The sequence below is a fragment of the Andrographis paniculata genome, unplaced genomic scaffold (assembly GCF_009805555.1).
Source record: "Andrographis paniculata isolate CXL003 unplaced genomic scaffold, ASM980555v1 Contig35END, whole genome shotgun sequence".
In the NCBI taxonomy this organism is placed as follows: domain Eukaryota; kingdom Viridiplantae; phylum Streptophyta; class Magnoliopsida; order Lamiales; family Acanthaceae; genus Andrographis; species Andrographis paniculata.
Window position 1 is genome coordinate 4677560 of NW_026137568.1, and position 14064 is coordinate 4691623.

Here is a 14064-nt window from a genome sequence, read left to right on the forward strand (position 1 = left end):
TTGTATAAGTTTATGTGTCAGTCGAGCTTACTTCAACATCATAACTCACCATCGTCTCAAATATAGGTTATTTTGATGTATTTTAAATTATAAATAACATTATTGTATATAGAAGTATCTTATTTTCATCTTGCTAAGTTTAATTTTATAGTAAAATACTTACGATATGAGATGGGTAAAGTTCGATTTTTTTTTTTTCAAATACTGTTGGTGCCAATTTCTCATGTGAAGTAACTTTTTAAGTACTTGAGGTGTTTGTTGACATCTGTATCATATTGTTAGTTTTTTATGCATCTATATTTTTATTTATAAAAATTCTGTTTGTTTTAACTAGTGTGTGTTAATACCTCCAAATACTTTTGGTTACAACAAATTGTATAATATGTGCTCTTATTTTCAATTGGCGTTCCTCTATAAGAAAGTTATAGACCTATATATATATCTATGTCATAAACTTGAATTGGTGTTGTATATACTTTTGTAGAATTATGTTTTTATTTTAAATATTGTCAAGCCCAATGTGAGAGACATGATTGTGGGTCGCTAGTGTGTATGTTCCCTGAGAGTTACATTTTATGCAACACGAAACCTACCTGCTTAGCAGATGAGTTAACGAATTCAACGATGTCAAAATATGTCGAGCAAAAATTATTGTGAATATTTTATCAAGAGACCTTAGAGAGGTTGTCTAGTATCATTTATCGGATTTGTATATTGATTTTTATGCATGAATTGGGAACAAATTGAGGTTTAAAGCATATAGTAGTCAAATTAGGGTAGTTAGTCATTGATGTTATGCTTTGTAAAACACTTCTAAGAATTATCATAATTTCTAATTTAACATATGACATATTTGGTTCTCCATAAGTATATATCTTGGTATTGGAGGTACGTACACACAAAATTATGAAATATACTTCGGTGCGCAAAATTTTATGATTGAGTGTGAAGAAACTCCGAAATTTGAACAACATACCCCTAATGAATATATACGTTACTCATTTAACTAACTTATATACTTCTGGCACGAATGCATGTACTTCTATTAAGGAATAAGCTTTATAAATAACAACATAGATATTCGACATGTAATGAAAAGATGTGTACTCACTATATTGTCCTGAAAGCACCGATGAACACGTACAATGTTCACCTCAATGGCAAATGTTTACTTATAGTTTTGATAGTCCTAATATGTCTCATGTATAATCTTTACTTCTTATACCTTCTAACACATTTGTTTGTTGTGGATGTTTTCGGAGTTTACAAAATGTTGATATGGACAAATCTCTTACCATGATCCATAATATCATATGTTAGGTCAAATTTATCGTATGTGACATTATCATTCACCCTTGAATACATGAACAAATAATTTCAATGATCGTTTCAATAGTATTAGTTGATAGACACCAATGTTCAATAAAGTTGCAATAATATATTCAAACTATAGTTGTCTAAACTAGCCACAATCATGGCTAGGTGTCGAGGGACCTCAAAGTAGAAGCCGCATACCCTCAATTATGATATTTGTTCCTCTATTTCACTAAGTTACATATTCCTAAATTGATTAAATGTACTCATATTGAAGAATAGGCTTTAGAAGTAATTTTTACATATTCGATGTATATTGAGAAGATCTGTACTCACCAAATATTCTGAAAGCACTAATGGGTACATTCCATATACACATCGATGACTAATATGTTCACTATAGGATGAGAGAGTCCAATATATCTCATGTGTAACATTCCATATAAACAAAAGTGTATTCTTTCCAATTATATTGACCATCAACGTAAAAAACACAACTTAACCTCTAGTAAAATTATTCCCAAAATTTTATCATTTTCTACATACACTGTTGGAAAACAACAATATTTTAATATTATCCAATATATAAGCACATGAAATTAATATCAAGGTTCATAAATCAGTAATCGTATTATATATCAACAAAAATCAGTGTATTTTCAAACAAATACAGCATACAATATCAGAGAATATGGGTATATTATTAATAAATACAAGTATATTACACCAAAAAAAGATTTTCCATAAAAATAAGCACGCAAACTAGCCTAAAATTGCAACAACCTCCATAAAGTTTTTCATATGTGTACCATTCTATCAAAATATCTTATTGCTGGAAAACCTCACTATTTTGTCTATACCTAAAAAAGAATCTCCAGGAATCAAACAAACAATCGATCACAAAAATTTCTTTTCAAGAGTAAAATTACTTATAATATCAAATAATTGTGAAGATGATCAATCATACGTGATTTTCGGTCTTCATCTTCAACAGAACGAGAGCATATTTGGATTTGACAAAGAATGATCCTCTTCTGTGAAAAAACCCCTAACAACACTTCCATAATCAATGCGCAAAATTATCGCACCAAAATTACATCGCAGTCTAGAATCAAACATTTGTCGTCTTACCTGTTTCTCTCTCGTGCTTGGGATTTGGATTCATTCTCTTTAATCTCGCACGAAAAAAAACTGAACACACAAAAAATTGGAGAACAAAATTGATTTTGGTTTCAGACAAGAGTAATATTGGAAAGAATAGAATGGTAGGGAGTTAATAGCAAATATTTTCATAAAGTGGGGAGTGCAGTGTTCATAAAACATGGGTGGGGAGTGAACTTAAACTTAAAAATAGAGGTAGGTATTTAAATCCAATTGTCCGAAAAATAAATTTGACGGACAATTGGGGATAAATCCCTCTGTCCATTTATCAATTGGGATTCAGTCCCTATTGATAAAATCTTTGTTTGCACTCCCCCGTTCTCATTTTCTTTTTTTTTCCCCCATTTTCTCGATTCTTCTTTTCCTTCCCTTCCAGACAGTTCTTTTCGCACTGAAAAAATCCTCGTCCGTTGAATCTTCTCCCATTAGGTCGGAATCAACCTCTCCTCACCCAATTTCCGGTGTGAAAAACTCCCTCCTCTTCTTCCCACGGCTGGTTCGTTGTTCTTTCTCAGATATTCCATCTGGTCAGCTATCCGTCCTCCCTCTATACACCCGGTTTGACATCGTGTGAGGTCGCACGCTTTGGTGGGAGAAGCTTCTCAGACCGTCGTCCGAGGTCACGCTTTGGTGAGAGAATTTTCGAAGACCATCGTCCGAGGTCGCGCAATTTTTTAACATTTGGATTAGTAAGAAAATTGTTATTTTAAGGTTTTGGGGAAAGTGTTGATGCTTGTTGAACTAGTAGAAATTTATACATGAAGTATGAGATTTGTGTAGTGGGTAATTTTTTGGTGATTTTGATAATAAATTTTGTTGGTAGCTAGTTTGTAAATGCTATATTTGTGAATTGGGTAATTTATTGTTATTTGAGAATCAGTATATCCATAGAATTCTAGGTTAACATATGATTTTAGTCTATTTTGTGTAAGATTGTCGAATCGCCGATATGACCTAATATAGTTCATACATACATTGGTTGGATCGTAGTTCCGATGGACATGGAGCAAAGTAGTCTGAAATTATTAATTATTTGTTCGTACGAGGTGAGCATCATGTAATTGATTTAGAAGAGGGCACCATGCTGGAGGATCTTTACCAGAATCTACTGAAAAGATGGAATAAGGTGAGTGTTGAGGCGGTAAAACTCTAATATATTGCACCTATTCAAAAAAGCTACGTGACGTTATTGTGTGACGATGATGTCGCCAATATGTGGAGAATGCATATCTTGTTAAAGGTAATGTTTGTGGATATGATTGCACGGTGTAAGAGCGAGCACCAGAGCGTGCCTCTCCAAAGCACGGTTGTACATTACTCATCTTTCGTAATTAAGTAGTCTTTATTCAACTTTGTTATAGAATGCAGTCACAACTGTGCCTTATGAAAGAATGCATCCGTAAGCGCTTATATATATTCATGTTCAACACATTTGAAAGCATGTTGTTTATACACAAACTTATGCATATACCTTGAATTTTGATATATTGGTAAGAAGCTACCTACCTTTTATTTATCGGTTACATTAGTAATAATTCTTTTATGATATTGGCATACAACAATACCCTCGTATTTTGTTGCGATGTTGTCTGTAAGTAGAAAGTATTTGCCTCCGCGATTTTGTACTAGCACGGTGCCGAACAAACCACTGAAGAGATTGTAAATATATGTAGTGGGGATATGACGTCTTGAAGGTATTTAAAGATGTTCACTCATTCTTTACATGCGACTATCAGTATCCTCTAACAATCCGGTGTAGGTAGGTGTACCATAATCAATATGTTGAAATTTTCGTAGCCTGTGGCATTTACTGCATCATGTAGCTTGCTGCGGTGAATAGATGCAATTGTTCTTTTGAGTACCCTGGATGACATGATAGGTAACCATATACACCGTGGACATACTCGGTTGAGTAAGATGGGTACCCATGTTTTTTTATTTACGAATAAAAGATTTATTATCATATAGAATTAGAATTATTTACATCTGATAGAATTTCCATTCTTATTATTGTATTTGTAATGCAGTGGTGAGGCTGAATGTTCAGGATTGAACGAAGATGGAACATGTGGTATCTTTATTCCCAACGAAAGTACTAGTCTAATTGCAATGCATAGATGCATTGTAGGGGAAGGTCAGACATTTGAGGGACTACAGGAGTTTAGAAAGTTATTGAAAAATTATTCTATTGCCATTCAGAAACACTTCAAGTACCAAAATAATGATTCGAGCAAATTACATCACACGTGTACTATGAGTTCATTGCAATCAAGAGATCATCCAGCAGCCGATGCGAACTGGATTTCTGAAGTCTACAAATATAAGAGACGCTCTAAGCCAGCGTATAAGGCATCCGACATCCGGGAGCATATCCAAACAGATTATGGGATTGACGTGAAATATCATAAAGGATAGTGTGGCAAGGAGAATGCGATAAGGGCAATTAATGGTGAAGGTAGAGACAGTTTCTCACAACTTCCGTGGTACTGTCATGCACTTCGGGAGTCAAATCCATGAAGTATTATAGACTGTGAGTTGAGCAGGCAACCAAACGTTTCCAGAGTCTTTTTGTTTGTTTAGGTGCATGCCGGCTGGGTTTTTTTAGGGGTTGTAGGCCCCTACTCTTTCTTGATGGGACGCATATAAAAAAACAAACACAATGGGTGTCTGCTAAGTGCAATCGTAGTGGATGGGGATGATGGGATGTTTACTTTAGCATTTTCTGGTACATAATTTGATATTAGCTACGGTTGTCATTTTGTTAAAATGTTGGGTATAGTTGTTCGTGTGTGTTGTTTTCCATGCGATCTCTTGTTTGTTAAATATTTACCTGCAATATTGTTTCGAATACCCTTAGAGCATTCCGATATGCTCTCTTTAGTCACATATGTACCTTTATACGCTGGAAAAATTTGTAGTTATTTGTGTTCTTATTTGTTGACTTGCAACGGTGTCTACGGAAAATGATGAAGATTGGGAGTGGTTTTGCTGGAAGCTGCGAACTGTTTTAGAATGTGAGAGACGAACGGATTGGAAACAGTACACATTCTTCTCGGATCAGCACTCGGGTTTACTAAAGTCAATCCCGTGCGTCTTTCCCGGAGCACATCATGCATACTGTCTTCGACACTTAGTGGACAACTTCCGTACCCAGGTATATGTACGCCAATATTAATTTGTGATGAACATCACTGGTTATGATCAACCAACAAATGTCTTTTTTTAGGTTATGCGGAGATAACCAATGCATAATAAGAAATGATCGACTGCTGTCTTCAACAAGGCCGCCTATGCTCCGTTGAGGAGAGATTTTGAAAACCACATTAGTTTTGTGGTCGAATCGATGCCATTGGCCTGGGACTTCATTACCTAATCACACCCATAATGTTGGGCAAATTCACTATTCAGAGGCACTCGTTGGGGAATAATAAATAATAACATTGCTGAGTCATGGAATAGTTGGGTGAGATCTGCGAGGTCAATGCCATTCGTTGGGATGTTGGATACCATTAGAAGGCAAGTGATGGTAATGATGAATGAACGCTGCAAAAAGTCGGAGATAATGCACGGGAGGCTCTGCCCAAAACAGGAGAGCAAGTTGGCACTGTCGTAGATGGTGTCTCAACGGCTACAGTGCAGTTCATCCTCTAGAACTATATTCGAGGTAACAGATCGTAATGAAAGACACGCAGTCGATTTGGAGGCGCGAAAATGCTCGTGTCGAGAATGGCAAATGTTTAGACTACCCTGAAAGCATGCCTGCACTTGCATTGAAAAATGCAATATGTCAATTTATGATTTTTGCTATCTTTACTATAGCATTGAATGCTACAGAAAAACGTACCAGGAACCAATAAATCCCGTACTGACGCATGATATGAATGTGATTGTTGAAATTTAGACGGACCAAAATCACCCTCTTCGGTCGTCCGTCCAACCAGGCCGACAAAAGAAGCGAAGGTTCGAGTCCCAGCAGGTAAAGAATCCACAAAAATGTGGTCGTTGTGGGCGTCTCGGACATCATAGAAGAAGTTGCAAGCAACGAATAGATTAGTGAACCTCTTTTTCATTGTATATCTTTTTGGCTTCCAAGAGTATATATTAAGACAATATGTATGTATTCAATAGGTATATTGTAATTGTTTTTTGTGTATCTAGGATGTAACTGTTGGATCCACCGACTTATTTGCAGTAGTAAGTGGTATGTAGCCCTCTCATACAGGTATATAATGAAGTTGTGGAGGTTCGTAGTTATATTTTGCAGGAATATTTTTCATGTACTGAGGCATTTGATGATGTAGCTCTGTAGGGACGGATGGTCAATGTAATATCTAGTTGTTTCGAAGGTACATGCTATTCTATTTTTTGGTTATTACTAGGAGTTATGGTTGTTGATTAAATCTCGTCGTTGTTGCTATGTGCAACCAGTTCTTACACATCGTAACCACGTACCCGAATAGGATTGAGCCATGTATAAAATAGTCTGGCTTGTATTAAACTCGTCATACTAACTAACTGCATATGTCATACAACTTAAGTATTTGTTGATGCCTTCTTTAACCATCAGTAGTAAATACATGCTATTTCAAATAAAAAAAAAAAAGACCGTTTCCCCAGCCACAGGTAACCAGGGCATACATAATCGCAACTGAAGTATAATGTCACAGTTATTGTAAATACGCAGTAGCTTACGGAGGGTATATACGTTAATGATTCCAACATATAAGGTTGTGGTCCGAGTACAAACCAGATCTCATGTTGTTTCTACGGTATTTCAATTGTATTACCGTGTAATAACTTGGAGGTGTAGTATTGATTAAAATTCGGCACATAGCTAAGTATCAGACTTCCACGTGCCACACAACTATATTGTGGTTATATTACCATGTCTATTCCAATGCGTTCTAATTCAATTAATGGGTAAGCGTTGTAAGTTTTATCTGTGGCCTAAAACACGCCATTCAAGATTATGGGGTTGACGAGAAACACTACCATAGTTTAGCTAATACACTCCTAGCATCATTTGGTGAATATTTCAAGAGAAAAGGCCGAGTCCCCACCCACAGAATACTAGAGCATTTGAAATGGTAACGAAAGTATAAAAGCTATTGTCATAGGTACATGATAGATAATATAAGGTATTTGTATTAATGACTTCATCACGTATGCATCTGAGCCGAGTACCGGACTCGCTGAACGAGGTACACAGATTGCGTACGTAGGTATCTGTGTTGTAGTTGTAGGTATAGTAGCACTTATCTATAACCACGTGTTGTTTAGCACTCTGCAGGAAATAGTTTAGTGTAATATGGACTTACAATTGTTGATTAGACGTTGGCACACACGCAATTACCAGACACCCATGTCCCACACAAATATTTTGTTGTTATATTATCATGTTGTTCTCATAGTGTTTGATTTCAATTAACAGGCAAACCCTTGCAGTTTCACCGGTCGATTAAAACATGACGTCTAGTAGGGTTTCACGAGAAACGCCTACACGGTTGAACTGATTCAAAGTGAACGCTATTTCATTGATCAATGCAAAAGAAAAGGCCGGTCCCACAAACGCAGGTGACTGGAGCATGTAATATATAAATTGAAGTACATACTAGTTTAACGTAGGCACATAAAAGCTATCAACGGGTATCGCCACACAACGCAGGTATATAATGAAGATGCCAAATCAATCCACATAAAAGAGATTTACCAATTCCATTACCTCGACACACAACGCAATAACTTCACAGATCAATCCAAATTGAAGACATTAAACAAATCCATCACCTCACCACACAACGCAAGAACTTCCCAAAATCAATCCAAATTCATTACATGTGTTAACCTGCCCTGTTTTTCCATCGGGGTCTACGCCTCAGAGGGGGGACCTTTCAATATCCTCGCTGCAATCGTGCCTCGGTAGCTCTTGGCATTGCCGAAGTCCTCACCGAGGAAGCCCACGAGATTGACATCTGGACCCGCCCGCGCATAACACTCTGCAAACATGCATACTAAAGGTCCACAGTCCAGCGTTTCACCCTGGTGTCGGCATCTAATGTACTCAGGCATGTCGCTGACCATAGGCCATAGTTGTGACGCGTTCATGTACAACGATAAAAATCGCGTATGAACAAATAACGTTACTCTTTCGTTAAGGAATTCAGCCTACCCATAGGCAATTAATTATAATCATTCCATAGACGTACCAATTTTTTTGCATTCCCCTGGCCGAAGTGGTCGTGCATTGAGTTACACTCCAGCACAACGCGTTTGACGCTATCCAATATGCAGAGATGTCAGTGGAACCGGGTGTGTACTAGTAGAAATATATACCGGCACCCAGACCGGATTTTTTTCATGATTCCGGCGATCTCTTGGCCTACGGTCACTTCCAGCGAGTTTGCAAATGCGAGCACATTACCCCTATTGATGATCGGCTTTTTCGCTCATCTGCTTGGTCGTGATAGCGCGTCGTTCACGGCTTTTTGAAAATCAAACAAAGCAATAATAACAGTGTGATTTGTAATATTAACCGTATAAATTCCAAATAGGATACTCACCGCTACGAACCATGGCACACAACCACACCGCACCTGCGGATTATGTTGGAGCTGATATTTATTGTTGCATAGATAATGTAGGTATGCGTCGATGACTTCGCCTTTCACAGCTTCATCAGATAGTAGTTCTAGAACAACATCGGACGAGATGGACACGATGCCCTGCTGCCATACAGTGTCCCTACAAGATGATAGCCGCAAATAGATAAAAACATCAATTGAGAAAAATATATAAAGCCTTAATAGTGAATAGCAATACCGGACGGCGAATGACGCGAGAAATTGTTCAATGGTGTTCGTCTCATCCTCAGATAAGGTACCCTTCCCACAGTAGCTGTCGTTATTGCGATATTCCTCCCACTTTTGTACTTCAGGGTCTGCTCCAACAGTAGCATCCGAGTCCTCATCTGCGAGCTCTAGCTAGTCACGAACCGTTCTCTTTACAACTTCGTGGCCTAAGCCTTTGAAGAATCGTCCTCGGGCTTGCAATAATTGTATTCGCCAACGACAAATGGTTCCTGAACCAACAATGAAGACAATCATGTTTCCATAGGTATTTGTATTTATTGTACAAGTATTGACTCAGAAACACTGGGTATTTAAGAATCTATCCGAAGTATTTTAAGCCAAACGACTGATATTTGTATCAAACTACGTACTTGCTCATTATTGACGTCGGCCGCTGACTTTCCTTTCGCCCTCCGTGATTTTCTTACTTTCTTAATTCGCGGTGTCGACACAGGTGTCATGAATTTAGGCTTCTTCTTTCTCTTCCGATCCTTACGTGCCATTACAACACGTACGATCGATGAATCTACGGCCCTGCTACAAGTCTCACCGCCGGACTCATCGGCCGGCTACGATTTCAACAGAGCAAACAATCATTCAACAGATAGACAACTATGACCTACAAAATGTACTTACTATATTAATTAACTTACCTTGACATCTATCGGTGCAATATACGGAACAATGTCCATCAGTTGGTTAAACTCTTGCAGGCTACCAACCCCTTCATCATCCGACTCGTTTATCGGATCAATTTCGGCCAAAAGGATGTCCATTTTGTTTTTTGCTTCGTCGCTCGGTATTCACTCGCTCTTCCGCTGCCTCATCGGGATGCTCCTCAGCCTGACTCTCCTCCTCCTCAGTTTGCTTCTCCTCCTCCTGACCCTGTTTCTCTTCCCCGTCGGCCTGCTTTTCTTCTTCCTTACCATGCTTCTCTTCTTCCTGACCCTGTTTCTCCTCCCCGTCGGCCTGCTTCTCTTCCTCCTCACCATGTTTCTCTTCCCCCGAGTCCTCATTGGTCTAATCTTCCTCATCCTCGTGCAGTTGTTTCCTCTCTGACTCCATATCCATCCTATCTGTTGTCTTCTCCCCATAGTTTGCGTCACCCTCCTCGTCCCCATCACTCTCATCCTCACTCACCTTCATTGTCATCATCGACAATACCAGCTCTAGCTCTTTGCAATTTTTGAACAAGTCTGGCAATTGCAGCGTCTTCCTTCCACAGCTCCACCTTCAATACCGCAATTTGCTGAGTTGCTTTCTGCAACATATGTTAATAATGTCATATAAGAAATTATTTTATCCAGTTACAATGGTAGCAATATTGAATAATGCATTTACCTTCGAAGCATAGCAAATTGCACGAACAAACTTCTCTTCGGTGCCTATTCGATAAAATTCTTGAATATCTGACCGCTTCAGGGATGACAATTCAGTCACTGCATGAACCTTGGACATCGGACCAAGGCTGTTCAGCCACCGAAAGAGCCGCGGTACCTTTGGAAGGCACCGTGCCTTGTCCAAAGTTAGGACTCTTTCATTGAACCAAGCCTGTACATAATAATAATCTCATTATTGCTAACAATAATAGTAATAGACATATTGTGCAATATACCAAAATAAGTAGAAAAAATTAACAAATCTGCTATTACATTGCTTACCAACAAACCGACTGTGCAGCCTGTCAAATATTTCTTTCCGAACTTAAAGTCTCTTATAGACTTCAAGAGATATCGGTGACTTGCGGATCCCCACGCATAGTCACCAATCGCAATCAGGTCACCACATACGGTAACAAAAAAAGGGTACATAATAATTCGCAGAACAAAATAAAATGTTTGCAAAAATAGGCAAAATAAAGAGACGGGCAACGTCCGCAACAGATACAGGCTCCAGCCTCTGCAATAGAGCCTTACGCAGCTTCTGCAACACCTCGCCACGGGTTATAGAACGCGGCTTGCTCCCAAAAATCCGAACAAACCATTCGCTTTCAACTGATGTGTTGTCGGTCACGTAGACTCCTTTCGCATGTAATCCTAAGACTACATAATATTCCTCAACTTCAAACGGAAACTTAATGTCACTTCCGATCTTGAACGACATAGACTCCGAACTAAAGTTATTAACGAGGGCAAGAAGGCGGTGCCACGGAAACTTCATTTTCGGGCAATCCAAAAAATGCCCGAATAGAGTCATTTTTATGGCTGTGATGTGTTCGTCCATCATGTGTTGCTTGAGTTTTCCCACCTCATTGTGAAAAAATGGTAATGAAAATTGGCTGATTACCGATTTGTACTCTTTCCCTGGCTTATAAGTAAATACCATCAGTCCACATTATCCAAATATCTAATTTAGTTAAAAATTTATCACAATTTATCAGGAGTACGTAAAAACATATTCCGAGTATACAATAAGTATATTACTTAGCAAATTAGACCAAACAAATGAAACTCTTGGTACTTAATAATACCGCATTTGTCAACACACAAATATGACTAATTACCGAACAATCCAACAATAAAACTAAAATATGCAACTTCGAGTAACTAAACAAAATATACATCTCCAAAATTAACAAAATCAAAGATAAAACAAATAAAATCACCCAAAATCGGTGCCAAAATAGAGCACCGAACCGGGTTTCCTGGCTAAAAATTTCGAACAATTTCAAACCCGTTGAACAAACACAACACCGAACACCCAGGGCTCCTCATCACCGAATTGAGGCATACAAATACGGGACCAAGACTTCTACCCCAAACAATCGAATAAACTACGGTATAAAATTCGATTGTCAACAAAATCATAAATCGAAAAGGGCTTCGACCAGACATTTACTTCTTTGAACTTGTCTTGGGGGATTGCGGCGGATTGGCTATTTTCCTCACCATTTCGCTGAACGAATACTTTATTGCTTGATCGTCAAGAGATTCGCGAGGGTCGATTAGCTTGAAGAACTAGGGCTTGGACGGAAAGTGAGGAAAATTAGGAGAGGTTTCAGCCTTTAAATCGTGTGTCTTTTTTTTTAAAAAAATCAAAAAGTAAAGTACGCGGTATTTAAATGAAAGTATCTAATCGTAATACAGGGGTAGAGCAGAAGGTAATATATGTATATATTATAAAGTTGGAAGTATTTATTAAATAATCGTAAATATACGTTGCATATACAACTGTGATTGAGTAAAAAATACAAAACAAAAGTTATAATATATCTAATTAATAAAGTAAGAATCGCAGACCAATTAATTTAAAATGGAGACTGAACTTGAACTAAATTGACATAATTTTAGTCTAACTCTCCCTAAATTTGATTGAGAATATTAGTTTTGATCGCCATATTTCTACCCGCCCTCTATACTTCAGTTTTTGACATAAAACCCTACGCCCTTCCCTCTCCCTCTCTTCTGCCATTTGTATCTCCAATCCATGGAAACCCTTTTGCTCTGATTGCACAAATTGGTGCAACGCGCTTCTTCCGTCGGCACGACCTTCATTAGTTGAGAAAAAAACAACGGAAAAGCTTGAGGAGAAGGTACAGGATGAGTACGGTCGATAAAATGTTGATAAAGGGCATCCGGAGCTTCGACCCGGAGAACAAGAACGTCATAACTTTTTTCAAGCCATTGACTCTCATCGTTGGCCCAAACGGTGCTGGAAAAACGGTAAGGATTTACATGTCCATGTGTATGTGTATCTATGACTTCGAACTTGGAAAGGAGATAATGGCTGAAAATTTGTTTGTGCGCGGGGACGGAGGGAAGTGTGATCTTGTTTGGGCGTTTTTTTATGTTGCTACGTGTGTTTTGAAGGAGAGTAGCCTAACGAAGTGAATGATTTCTTTAAGCTAATTATGTTTCGTCAGGAATTATAAACCAGTATTTGATGGTGCTTTCTTTTCTCAAATGTTTTTTAGACTATTATCGAGTGCTTGAAAGTGGCCTGCACAGGGGAATTGCCTCCAAATGCACGTTCTGGTCATAGCTTCATTCATGATCCCAAGGTCTGTACAATATTTCTTTCTGTATGTGTTTCGGGTTAGAGAAATGGGTGTAAGTATGCGTTTTCATTTTGCTGGAAATGGAGCTATTAGGTGGCTGGAGAGACAGAGACAAAGGGTCAGATAAAGCTGAGATTTAAGACAGCTGCCAGGAAAGATGTGGTCTGCATTCGGTCCTTTCAGCTCACTCAAAAGGCTACCAAGATGGAGTACAAAGCAATTGAGTCTGTTCTCCAGACTATAAATCCGCAGACTGGAGAGGTAAATCACTAGGCATTATGACTAATTGAAAGTGCCACTAACACCCACTTTTCTGTGATATCCTTTTAATATTTGATCTCTCTATTGTTTAATGGAGTTTTATACATGTGATCATATCTATAGATCTGGTTTATGTTTGCAAAACCTATGTAGTCGAGCAACTTCCTTTTTATTTTTTCATTGTAAAAAAAGTTAGCGTTGGTCGAGGGATTTTGTCTATGCATGCATTGCTTGTTTCTATGCTTTTAGCCGGTTTAACGCCATGCTGATCTTTAAATTGCTTGGATTTTGGATTATTGTGCTATTTTTAAACGTTAATTTTCTGAAATAAATTCTCCCACATGCCTTGAGATGTGGCATCTCCGACTATGCATTAAAATTTGAACTTTATTTTAATTTTTTGATTGTTATTTTGCATAAGACGACGTATTGGGTTGATAGACTATGAAAGGGGGAGAGTTCTTCAACAATTAATAAATCGAA

General features: G+C 38.0%; 1 protein-coding gene across 1 annotated transcript in view; it reads left to right on the plus strand.

Annotated features, from left to right (window-relative positions):
- Positions 1-12658: 12658 nt before the first annotated feature.
- LOC127249229 (DNA repair protein RAD50) overlaps positions 12659-14064 on the plus strand; it is a 32523-nt gene continuing 31117 nt past the window's right edge. The window contains exons 1-3 of the mRNA XM_051271942.1: positions 12659-12985; positions 13237-13323; positions 13414-13581. Coding sequence (XP_051127899.1) covers positions 12863-12985; positions 13237-13323; positions 13414-13581 — 378 coding nt within the window. The 5' untranslated portion in view covers positions 12659-12862. The remainder of the gene's footprint in view (positions 12986-13236; positions 13324-13413; positions 13582-14064) is intronic.